General features: G+C 42.6%; 1 protein-coding gene across 8 annotated transcripts in view; it reads left to right on the top strand.

The window, feature by feature from the left end:
- The window catches only part of CAST (calpastatin), a 75,861-nt gene that overhangs the window by 24,292 nt on the left and 38,494 nt on the right, over positions 1-13,075 (top strand). For all 8 annotated transcript variants that reach the window (XR_014270171.1, XM_082497118.1, XM_082497123.1 and 5 more), the window contains exon 3: positions 1,131-1,202. Coding sequence is in view for 7 of the 8 variants with exons in the window: in XM_082497118.1 (XP_082353244.1) it covers positions 1,131-1,202 (72 nt within the window). In the remaining variant the exon portion in view is untranslated. The remainder of the gene's footprint in view (positions 1-1,130; positions 1,203-13,075) is intronic.

Below are 13,075 nucleotides of genomic sequence, written 5' to 3'. Positions count from 1 at the left end.
TGGATGTCTCCAGTGTGGCCAATACTAAGTGTGAAATCGTTGATGTAAATATCCCGCTTTGTGTCAGGCTGTACCGTTGGGCCACGTTTTTGTGATGTTAATCTTATGTAAATGGCCACAGAGGGTGTCCCGCTGCCCCAGGCTCTGACTGAAGGTTGACTGTTGAATGTGCAGCTTTGTTTATGCAAGATGCTCTCCTGGTGTTTGGAGCTGAGTAAGAAAGAGAACAGGAGATGGAAATTAGCTTAATGACAGAGGTCTTCCAGTCAGTTACAGTACCTCAGCCCATCAATTGAAAACTGCTGCTTCTGAGTTTGCATCCAAGTTTGGTGATTGAATCTCTGGTCATTCTGCAGACTTCCCTGCTTGTAGAGAGTAATTAAAGTGTGAACGCTTTAATAGTGCTGTGAATCTTGAGCTTCTACTTATCAGAGAAAATGAATTGGTCTTAAGCATCTGCTGCCTCCAAAAATCTGATGCTTTTTGCTGTGTTCATTACTAATGGCTTATTTTCCCAGTCTTCATCAGATGTGATTTCAGCAATCACTGAGTTATTGCAGCAGTACTTAGTGGTACTTGCTAATAACGACATTGCCTGTAGGCTGAAAACTGGAGGTTCAAAGGGCATTTCATGGTTTTGTTTCAACTGCAAGAATGTTTATTAACAGAAAAGCCGTAAGGCCGCCCTTAGCTTTGTATCTCTGCTTCTCTGGCTGAGCTGTGATGTTCCCTTCTGTGTGGTCATTCAGATTATGTCTGTACATCAATAGCTGACCCATTTATTTTCATTGATACTTTTCATTAAATTATATATGGTTACTGTTGCTTTAACTGTTGATTAAAATGGAGTCGTTCTTCCACAGGAAATAGCACAGATTTATATATCGTCCATAAAATAGTATGAGAAAACTCGGCCTATTCTAGGCTGGGCAAAACTGTCTGAAATGAGTCTGCATGAATTGAAGTTACATAGGAGAATTTATTTTTGAATGACTTGCCCTGCATAAAATGTTCTAATGGACTTCTTTTAGTGTACTTTTTTTTACACTGTTTTTCTTTGGTTTACAGTTTTACTTGGCTTTTTTTCTTCATCAACATTTCTGACATTTATTATGTTTTGTATTTTGTAGAAGAAACCTACAAGTGCTAATGTCAGCCAACCCCCCAAAACACAGACATACGGAGCACCTTCTGCTGTTAAGGTAATGCATATTTAAGGAAATGGTCTCTTTTAAAACTGAAGAGACTATGGTATGGCTTCGTCCCCTGCAATGTGGTAGAAAACCGTTGGTTTGTTAGCGTTCAGCGGCACCACGACACTGGTCATGCCTTGCTAGGAATCTTAGTGAATTGACATGAAAGAGGAACACAAGTCAGCAGAATGCCAGAATGACTTCTTGAGGAAATAGACTTGGTAACATTCTCCCCTGTCACGTCTTCTTTGTTAGTCTCCTACTTATTTTTAAAAAATCCCAGTCCCATTGATAGGTGGCAAACTTCGTTTGACTAATGGGGCTATGGTTCTTTTTTCCCTTAGATTTTGTTTGTGTGTTTGGATTATCTTTACTCAGTGGGACCTGATGGGAGCAAAGCACTGATAACTGTCTTTGCTTTCATAGCCCATAGAGCAGTTCAGTGGTTCAGGAAGTTAGTGTGAGAGGCGTTACAAAGATGACTGGCATCGGAGTGCAGCTGATGCTCCCTGAAGAGAAGCAGGGATCACGTGATGCATGCTCGGGTCTTGCAAAGTATTGAAATAGGGTTTTGAAAATGTGCTCTCTGATGGTGATCACACATGAACTGATGGCTGTACTTGGTAATCACTGTTAGGGTGCATATTTGTCACAGCTGAGTGGACTGCACCTCACTCAAAAGAGAGAAGCCACAGTATGTTTTATTGAGGTAAAATAACAATTTGACAGTTCAATAAGTGTGATGGAATTCAACCAAGTTTAGCAGTGGTTTGACAACATTCAATAAGTTTGATGGCAAGGTTCACCTTATTAATTACTGCATGGAAGAAACATACAAAGGAAAATTGAGTTAGAATTGAGCTAGAATGGTTCACACACAGACCAGAGATGCAAAGAATGAAGAGGGCCCACCCACTGGGCCATCACGAGGTTCAGAGTGGACCCACTGCTTTCTGAAATGCTTTTGGAGCCCTGGGTGTGGCTGGGTCCAGTCTTAGTCCCAGACATGAACAGTGGTTTATGTCTAATGGAAGTATCCATACCATGTTTAGAATAATATTAACTCTACAGGTTAGTAGTGTTTCATAGCGTTAATTCAGCATGCTGTCAGTCACATACTGAGGATCTGTTGCAAGCAAGTGCTCTGTCTGCCTTGGGCAAGGAAGGATCTCTTAGTCTCAGGTAAGGAGTCTCAAACCTTGAGAGGGATCCCTGCTCGAGGGGAGAGTCACCTGCCGTGCAGTCCAGCTGCGGTTCAGGGAGAGCTCCAGTTGGGACCATCCTGATGGCAGTATTTATAGAGTGAGGTGGTTGGCTGCTGGTCAATAATGTAGGCAAGATAAATGTCTTCTTTTTAGCTCTGCTATCTTGTTCTTTACTTTGATTTTCTTGCACTTTTGGGTTCCAAAACCACCTTTTGAAATATTTTTCAAGACACCGTCACTCCCGTGTACATGAGCCAGGGGCTTTCCAGCTCACCAGTTCACCCCCAGGACGTGAGGCCAGTTGCTCCTTAGTCAGCCTGAATCAAAGTAAGGCAAGGAGTCAATTGAATCTGCCGCAGTATACCCCATCGTTTGAAAGATCCTATCAGCAGGAAGTCTTTCTGCATTTGAATGGGATTTTTTAATTTCTTAATCAATGCTTTCATAAAACAATACTCCTATAGGTATCTCTAAGTAATTATTTTTCCTTTCTACTCAATGAAGGAGGACACAAGGATATAAAACCCATTGTCATAGAATCATAGAATGGTTAGAGTTGGAAGGGACCTTAAAGACCATCCAGTCCCACCCCCTGCCCTGGGCAGGGACCCCTCCCCCCAGCCCAGGTTGCTCCCAGCCCCATCCAACCCGGCCTTGAGCACCTCCAGGGATGGGGCAGCCACAGCTTCTCGGGGCACCCTGCGCCAGGGGCTCACCGCCCTCACAGCCCACAAGTTCTTCCCAATATCTCATCTCAGTCTCCCCTCTTTAAGTGTCAAACCGTTCCCCCTCATCCCATGGCCCCCCTCCCTGATCCAGAGTCCCTCCGCAGCTCTCCTGGAGCCCCTTTAGGCACTGGAAGGGGCTCTAAGGTCTCCCCGGAGCCTTCTCTTCTCCAGGCTGACCCCCCCAACCTCTCCCAGCCTGTCCTCCCAGCAGAGGGGCTCCAGCCCTCCCAGCATCTCCAGGGCCTCCTCTGGCCCCGCTCCAACAGCTCCGTGTCCTTCTGCTGTGGGGACCCCCCGAGCTGGAGGCAGCACTGCAGGGGGGGTCTCCCCAGAGCAGAGGGCAGCAGAGGGGCACAATGCCCCCTCGCCCTGCTGGCCACGCTGCGGGGGATGCAGCCCGGGGGGCCAGGGGCTTGCTGGGCTGCCAGTGCATGTTGCCAGCTCATGGCCAGCTTTCACCCCCAATACCCCAAGTCCTTTTCCGCAGGGCTGCTCTTTCTTTGTCCCTTCCTTTCCACGCTTTTGTTTGTCCCTAAAGACAGCCCAACGTTTTTGTTGGTTTTCTTTCCATTGCTTACAGTTTGCCAGGGCCTTTCTCCTGCCAGTTAAGCTGGATGTCATCGTCCACGTGTAGCTCCCCTGACAGCTGTGCAGCGTGGGATGGTCTCGAGTATAATCGTTCTGCATATCAGTTGCAAGCTGCATAGTGCCGTGGAGGCTCATATCTAATTTGCTAATTAACACATTTAAAAGTATTTTGTTTCTGTATGCGTTCTCTCTATTGTAACGTATCTTTTACATTAAGTGGGCAAGTTACAACTTGGTGATGCTGTTAAGCATAAGAACTGGAAGGCAGTGTCATGGAAGAAGTGCGACATAATGTAGTCACCATGAATTGCTTCATATTAGGTTATGGCAACTTAGGCTATGTATTTTATTCAATACTTGGTGCTTCTCCAGTTTTTGTGTCATTCCAAAATATTGATTGGTAAAGATTACGTACTATGAAAATACTTACCTCATGCTGTCTAATACTGACTTTTAATTGCTATTTTAAATTTAACCTTTTTACTTCCCACTTGGCCATGACCACCTCTCTTCAGTTACAATGAACCTTCTCTTAATTACATCTTTTAGTTTTAACAACCTCTTGCAATCCTGTAGTGTTACTTCAAATAGAGCAGAAATTGGGAGATTCATTGTTCTGTTCTTGTAGTTTGTGCCACCCATACAAGCCATTTGGCTAGCTGTATTCTTTTCTGCCCTTCTTTTTGTCTTTAAAAAAGAGACAAAAAGAAAGAATTCAAAGAATTTTTCAAAAGAAAAATTTTGCAGGGATTTTTTTTACAGTAATTTTATGGGAAAGAAAGTCTTGAAAAGGCAAGGCAGCCTTTTCTCTTTTGCTGCAAAAGTAGATCACATCTTTTAATGAAATAAAAAATATTCCATCAGTTTTTCGACAACTTTGGAACTGCTGTTTCTTCCTTTAATTTTTTCTCTGATGTAGCTTTAATGTGTCCTGCATGTAAAATATATTTCAATTCCTTAATCATTTTGTTGATCAGTAATACTTTTCATTAATTTATCCCAGATAAATTTCTAATTCCTTTGAAGAGGTGGGTGAGGTGGGGCAGCTAAGTTGTTCCAGCTCCAGCTGTTCATTTTTTTTAACCTACTCTTACCCTATGGTGAAATCTCACTAAATTGAATAGCCAGAGGGGTTTTTGCTGCCTCTGTATTATGGCCTAAGGAATTTTTCCTTCAGTTAGTAAGTAATAATAACTAATGGCTTGTGTACTGCTTGAGTTGCCTGTATTTCTGAGTTTAAGATACAGGAACTTGTGTGTGATGAATGCTTGTCATTGCTTAACGCCTGGTTAATATGTGGGTAGTTTAATTTTCTGTAATGGTGTCCTGTAACGTGGACTACTCCTAAGAGCAAGCACTTACCCGTCTGGCTTTGTTTTCGTTGCACTGTGTATCTAAACCGCCATTCTTTGGGTCTTAATTTTCTCCTTGCACTCTTAATGTTTCAGTCTTAAGTTCCTGGCATTGCAGCCAGTATTCACACACTGCTTCTGCTCAGTGTCTTCTTATAGGGACTTTATCCGGCTGCGTATGTGTCCGTGTGGTATAAGGAGTGCTGCCTCTCGTCTCCTCTTTTATGTCTGTACGTCTTTTGTGTTCTCAGTGTTAAAGACACCTAGGCACTTTAATTGTTAACCTCAGCGTGCCCAGTTTCTGTATGACTCAAATCTAAATAAATAATTTACAGATATTTAACTGAGACGGATGTTCTGAGTTCTTTCTATCTATCACAAGGCTTACTTTCTTTTTTTGATGTGAAGTCCTGGTTGACTATTATTTTGGACTAGGATCGTTTTAGTAAGCACATGCCTTGTACCCTCTTGGATAAATGGTGTGAAAAGTTAAGATGCAGTAAGGTTGTGATCATCAGGAATATTTAGTGGTTGCTCGTGAGCAGACTCTTCATGTATACATTAACTGCACTAGCACACACTTAATCTATACATTAAGGTGCACAAACCAGGAGGTCATCGCTACTGTGATTAGCAGGCAGCAGTGAGGAGGAAAAACTGAACTAAGCTCCTTCCTCTGCAGAAGGAACGCTAGCAGCGCTGCGGTGTTTTCTTTTACAGCCTATTAAATTGTTTTTGCCAGTTCCATAGCCAACAGGAAAGCCAATTTCTAGCTCAGTGTTCAATCATAGCTATTAATAGAAAACACTGATATTTGAACACAGCTGGATCCAGCTGTCTTTCTTGGATCTTTATGTTCTTATATGGTAATTCTATTGATAGCTAATTAAGTTTTGCTGCTTTTTATGCAACAGGTTTTTGGCATTGCTCTTAACATGTTCTTAATGAGTAATAATTTTCTTTTTGTTGCTGGCTGTTTTAACTTAGTGAAGTCAGAATGTTTGTCCATGCTACTTTCATGGACAATTTATTGAAGCAGTGCTGGAAGAATTCAACAACAGTGGAAATTCAGTAAGAATTATTTTATTTTCAGACATTTCAGAGAAAGCTTATTGATCTTAATGATCTAAGAAATTTAAGGTTAGTTACTTTTAGTTGGCATCCAAATTAAGACTCTTTTAAAGGGGGAGTTGATCTGCTTGTGCAACAGACAGGAAAACAAGAAGAAAATAAAGAGCAGTTACTGAATATCTTTGAGTAAAGTTCCTGCTGTTTCTGCAGCAGACTGGAAGTTCCGTCACAAGTTTATCTAGGTTATCATCAGAAGTGATTCCTACTGTCAGTATATTTGCTGGGATGCTGTTTTCTGCTACATACCTTACTTTAGCAGTCACTAAATTTTTATCTTGTGAGCTTTGCACAGACAGCTTATTGTGAAGGAAGGCATTTTTGAGTAGAAGGCATCTGAAGTCACAGTACTGATTGGGAATATCCATGGAAATGCATAGATTTATTTCTGTTACCAGTTCTACTTTGAAGGTTGGAAAGGCTCTCTCTCTAAATTCTGGGCTTGTTCGGAAAAATATTTAAATGGGCTATCTGAGAACTTCCTTTTCATGTTCTCCTTAGAGGAGGCGTGTGCCATGGCGTGCAGATCCTCAATTTACAGGTATTTTGCAGCAATACCGTGGCAAAGCCCAGAGCTGTTGCCAGCATGTAGCCTTGCACGTGAAAACCATGAGAACCGTGTCCATGAGGAGAACAGTGCTGGTTTTCTTGGCAGCAGAGGCATGCTAAAAATAGACCAAAAACATTAGAAATTGGAAACTGTAGGAGTACAGAAGCTGCCTCTTACGTGGAAGGAGCTGGCTTTGTGTATTGTTATGGAATGTGGCGTCCATCACCCAAGGTCATCTTCACGTTTGAAAAGTTGGGCTGTAAAAGAAGCCTCTGACCTGGAGACCGCTGCAAAAGTTGCAACTTGGAAAGCTATGTGATGGTCAGAATAATACAGTTATTTCACAAAAAAAGTTCTGTATTTCACTCAAAAGTGGGATATTTTCCTCATCAGTCTGTGTTGTATCTTCAGGCGTTTTCCCCTTTCTACTTCCCTTCTCGGGCTGACTTTTGTTTCTTGTTCCCTTGAGATGAAGGGCAGCATAGAGGCTATTGTGAAAAAATGCTTGAAGGGTTAGTTAGTGGCACAGGGGCTTTTTCTTAAAAAAAACCCCAACCAACCAAACAAAAAAACTCTCCCACTCTACAGGTATTGAGAATTTGATTCTATAGAAAAAAAAAAAAAAAAAAATTAAAAATTCAAGAGCAGGTCACTACTGGTACTTCAAGAAGCACCTTTTAATTTCTAAATTAATATAAATTATTTGGATTTGTTATGCTTAAAAATAGTCCTAATCAGTCAGGCTCCAGTGGCTTTAACTGGTCCAACCATCTCAATTTCTTTTGATTAATAACATTTATGTACTTATGGAGTCTGGATAATCAGTCCAAGTTTAGGGAAGGGGTGACCCATAAACTTCTAATAAAAATATCAGGCTTGTTGAGGGTAAGTGAGTAGGTTCCTTCCCTCAGCACCAGTGCTACTAACTCAAAAGGTGGAAGACAAGTACTGCTTTTCAAAAGCTAAAAGTAGCTCTGTCCCTGAGGTGCGCCATCCTGGCAGTCATTTCGTCCCTGCTTTTGCCGCGTGATGCTCCGTGCCATCAGCTCGTGTCTGGGGGGGAACCTGGTCAAGCCACATCCAGAAGTGGCCTCCAAAGCAGGAGATGGGTTTTGCCCATCGTCGCTCCACGCTGGATGTGAAGGGGCGGTGCGGTGCGGAGGGCAGAGCTCCCATGCACACCTCCGCATCAGCGCGGTGACGGCGCTGTCGGGGCCTCAACCTGCTTGTTTGGGCTCTCTGCCGGGCGCGGGCACCGGCAGGCTGTGCCGGAGGTGGGGCGGCCGTGGCTGCTGGGTGGGGAGCACGCTGCTCAGCGCACCAGCTCGCTGAGGGCTTGGCCAGCACCTCCCGAAAACCGAAACCACAGCCTGCTCCGCACTAGGACGAAAACCAGCCATATCCTGACATTCCTGCTGGAAGCAGAAGGCACACGTCTACCAAGTAAGTTAGCTACTCACGCTGGATTTGCTTTCCTGCTACCTCTGCTTTAGGGTGATTTACAGTCGTGTTCAGTTCTTTTTTTTTCCCTCCCCCTCTCTCTTCCGGGAATTTTGTGGGCTGAAATAACACAAGCTGCTGATTTGCAGGGCTTCCGACGCGATCCTGTCATCGGCAGGCTTGAATCGCTCCAGAGCTAGCTGAGTGTAGTGAACTGGCTTTTGACATTATTTAACATGGTGGGAACAGTCTTTTTAGACACTGTGTGAGGCTGTGTGTGCACGTTACACAACGAGTGGTTTATGTGACATAAGCAGTCTTGAAGAAGAGAGGGAGACGGAAGAGCAGACTTCTAAAGTAGTGTCTGAGTTGTTCTGTATTTATATTTTTGGGTTGGTTTTTGTTTCTTTTTTTTTTTTTCCTTGCTCTCAGCCCACGCTGTTCTTGCTTCACAAACTCACGTAATATTTTTGGCATACAAATGCAGAGCTTAGTATGCATATGGTATGTACAGAATATTGCGTAGTTGGGGTGTGGGGATCTGTAAGAGCAACTTGGTTGGAATGTGCTTAGGTATCAGTAACTTACAACAAGAGTTTATTATACTTGATATCTAAAAGGTGCTAAAATACCAGATATAACAAACATGGGAAAAATAATACTTTTCAATAAATTGTATGTTATTGTTCTTTTCGTAGTAGATACAAAGGTGTTGCTTAGGTTATGCCACTGTTTAGTTATTGTTACCAGTATATTTACTCCTTCTCTTTTCTTCTTTGGAGAAAGTGAAAGTAGTGAGTTCAATAAGACAGAGTTCTTGAACATTGCAGAGACCGCTGCTGAGTTCTTGATGTTATCTTTTTTTGACGACTAGTTTTCTCAATGTTGTATTTTTTTAATTGACCTAGAACATACTGGATAGTATTTTCTTCTGCGTAAGATATTTTCTTTTGTAGACCAATGTATTGGTTACTGTCAGTCTCTTGTCTAAACCACTGCTTTTTGGGTTTCAGGTTTTTTTTATGGGAGTGATTAGATACATGGGGTATGTAGAGCTCGCAGAAAATTCTGTTTCTGATCTTGGAGTGTCATGGATAAGTCCCTCGACCAGCGCTTCTCACAGCCCTAGTTCTGGAGCTTTGCACCTTAAGCAGACACTCCCAGTTTGAAATCTAGGCAAAGTTGTGTTGCCCTGAAGGTGGTGGCTCTTGGGGGACTGGGAATGGGGCTAGAGGAGAAACCTCTGTCTCCAGAAAGTAAAGGAACCACTTTTTTCAGTGAGTTGGTCTTCAACATACTTGTTCTCATTGTTTCTGCTCTTATTTTCCTGAGGGAGGAAAACCTGCACTCACAAAAGCTTGGGACTTTGTCGAGTCTCTTCTGCCGCAGTAAGAACCTTGGAGGGAGGCAGGGAAGTTGGTGGCCTTGTGAGCTCCTCGGGAGCTTTTTAAGGCTCAGAAGCCTTCCCTCTTCTTGAAGAAGTCAGCTCTGTGCCTGCCTTTATGCCTTGCTTAGTAGAAGTGCTTGAACTGACTAGAAAACTCATATTTTTGACACCTAGGAAGGAAGCCTCCATGAGGCAGGACAGGGTCTCATGAAGGTGGAGATCAGAGGGCCCTTCAAGCAATTTTTAGAGATCCTGAGTTAAGAGCCAATGCTGAAGCAAGAAATGTCCCAGTCTGGCTCTTTTAAAGCAGGAAGAGTAAACCAATGTTGAGTTTTCTGTAATTATCTAAGGAAAAAAAACATCCCGCACCCCCCACCCTGCAGTGTTATCCTTAGATGATATTTTAACAGGAAAGTTCTATTAAGATTCTATTAAGATTGACTTGGTGATTTTTGCTTATTCTCCTGTCTTATTTTCCGTCCATTTTGGTTGCCAAGACCATTGTGACAATGTGTGTATCAGGTCATGTGGCTTTGTGAATAATATTTTGTGCTGCATCCTGGGGTGAAAAATCCAGACTATCGCTCACTAGGTCTTGTGACCACCAGCCACCCATTTTGAGTATTGCCTAGTTTGGGTATTGTAATAAAAATAATTTGAGCTCATAACGTTGGAGATCTTCCATCTTGAGATGAAGTGCTCTTTTACATAACATTTCTATCTTTTTAAACCCGTCTTTAAAGAATGCTGTTCTGTTTGTAATTCACCGTTCCTGTTCCAGCTCTGCCGAGGGGGGCTTTGCATGCTGTCCCTCGGTGCTACTGCAGACCGAGTGACACAAATCCTAGCTGAGCTCAGCGGCTCTGTCTGGCATGTGGCTGGCGCCTAATCGCGTGTTTTCCTGGTGGTGTCTTATCAGCTCACAGTTTGCTGCTGCAGATAGCTTTGGAACTTTCTGGTGTTTAAAACGGCACGCTGAAGTGGAAACAGTTAGCTGTAGTAATTAGAATTAAATACTAACCTTCTGCAGAATGTAGAACTGAAAAGATGATTTGTGAGCTAACTACGAAAAAGGAGAAGTGTGCTACGGTGACCAGCTCATACGTTACGGTAATGCTCTGTTGTGCAGAGTGGGAACCCGAGAAGAGCGGTGACAGTACCGATGCACTGCTTCTAATGTTCGAATATGACTGAATGAAAATGAAATTCCAGTCTGTGCCAACTTGCAGAATGTATTGTTGATGAAGGCAAAGCAGATCAGATGTTGCTAAGGGAGAAAAGTCCTCGGGCAATCAAAGAAAACAGCTGTGTGGATAGCAAAAACCAAGCCTGTAGTAGCAAAAAGACACAAGGAGCCTGACTTGGGAAAACTGGGGCATTCCACTGAAAGTGCAAGGCTGCTGGTCGTTACAAAGTCTTGAAAATAAAAAGTGTCCCCCCTTTAGTTGAACTAAGCTCATTATAATGTGAAACCACACCTCCAAATCTTAAGCTGTACGCCTCCTAGTTGAGACCCCTGCCCTCTGCGCATGCACAGTAATTTAGGAGCGTACGATACCTTTCGATCCAAGCGCGAATGCCAGTAGCCAACAGGAGCTTAATGTGCAATCATGAGCCGCCGGTGATGAGTATAGTATGCCAATGAGTGGATTTTCGTAAAATGCAAAAGCTTGCAACGTATAAGCCGAGGTGTGGCAGCTCTGTGGAGCTTCCACCGAGCACCCGTCTCTGCGCAGCCAGGAAATCAACACGGACCTCGCCGCCGCGTGTGGATCCCCTCTCTGCGCCCTGCGTAAAGAACCCAGGTTTGGCACAACGTTGTGAGGGAAACAAGAAGTTTCCAAAAGCAGGTGATCAAAGAGCATGTTTTAGGAAGAAATAAGAATGGGGAGTTTAAAACAAATCATTGATGTCAGAACTCTTTTCATGACACTTCAGTGTGCCCAGTGAGGGGTTTTACCCGATGCTCAGGAGTACGGCTTTTTCTGAGTATTTCTCCATGCACAGCTGAGGGAGCTTTGAAGTTAGGTAACCCATTCTGTGATCAAGTGGAAATACTGTGATAACTCCTCATCAAAATGAGAATAAAATGAACACCTTTGACAATGAAAAAGTAAGTTTGAAAATAAAATGCTTTTACTTGCCTGATGCTGTGAGTTGAAAAACTTTCCCGGTGAAACAAAGCCTCCGTTTGGTGCTGGAGAGGTATAATCTGGATAACCAGAGCTTTCTCGCATTCTTTGCTTTTAACTCTATTTAAGAGAGACAGGGAATGTTTGGCACGTGACACCTAGTCTGTTTGCATCCACGCAGAATCTGAAGGCAGCAGATGAACGCTGTTACCCCGCTGGGCGTGTGCTGACTTTCTTTCCAGTTTGCTTGCAATAATCATGAAATGACATTAAACAGAAGTTGTCCTTGTATTGAAAAGGTTATAGAGTAGTAGCCATGCTACATACTTAAGTCTAAATAATTTCATAGGCCCACAAATTGAACTGTGTGTATGTGAAGATCCTTCGGTTAGGTACTGCGTGTGTTCTGTGACCAACTAGCAAACTCTTTTCCTCTGCTTCCAAACAAAGTAAACAACCAACCAGAAAAAAAAAAAAGTGAAAGCCTTAGGCTCAGTAGGAGATACTAACAAATGAATGCACAGTGCTTCTTGCCATCAGCTGTGGGACAGTTCTCCATTTTTCTTCATGTCCCTAACTTCCTGCGTATAAGTAAGCATAAGCTGAGGTGTTGGAAGTTCACGAATAGAGTCAAATGGCACAAAAACTATTTAAAGTCAGTTGTCATTCATTGCCCTCGATTCCTTCTTGTTCAAGCATAAAGCTGTTTCGGAGTCTTAATAGTGACCTAATAGTTATAAAAATAAAGAAGAACAAACATACCAGTATTAAGCTTTGGACTTGACATAGGTCGCTGAAATCCAGACATCTTAAAACTGGCATCTAACCTAAAAGTGGTTTGGCAGGTCAATTAGTTCCTAGGTGGTATGAAGCCTTGTTCTACACTGTGCTAAATATATTACTGATCTTATTCACAGACTGCTTGATAACACTTGGTTTAGTGTGACCCAGTTCAAATGCAAATAGATTATCTCAACAAACACTGCTTAAAAACCTGTTACTTTAAATCGAGTACTACGGTTGATCAGCTTTATCTGATAGATAAAAAAGTATTGCTAAGTTTCTTTTCTGTGCCAAAATGGCAGAAATTTTATTTTAGTAATCAAAATAGAAGAAAGCCGTAAGTGTGAGTCTGTTATGAAAGTTGTCTGGCTCAGTGTGCTGTGATCATCAATAAATTTAGCAGCACTTGAGGCTGTAAGAATGCTTCATGAGCTAATAAGCTTTTCAGTTTCTTGATTCAAACCAGTCTCTTTAAAAAATTCTCATGTTTTTGTTTCATGAGAAAATGGATTTGTTTATTTCCTATGTGCTCTTTTAGCATCTCTAAATGATGCTTGATCTTGCTCCTGGCGATAGATTAATCTTCGTT

The sequence above is a fragment of the Vanellus vanellus genome, assembly GCF_965231255.1.
Source record: "Vanellus vanellus genome assembly, chromosome: Z".
Taxonomy (NCBI): Eukaryota; Metazoa; Chordata; class Aves; order Charadriiformes; family Charadriidae; genus Vanellus; species Vanellus vanellus.
This window is presented reverse-complemented; position numbering and strand designations above follow the sequence as displayed.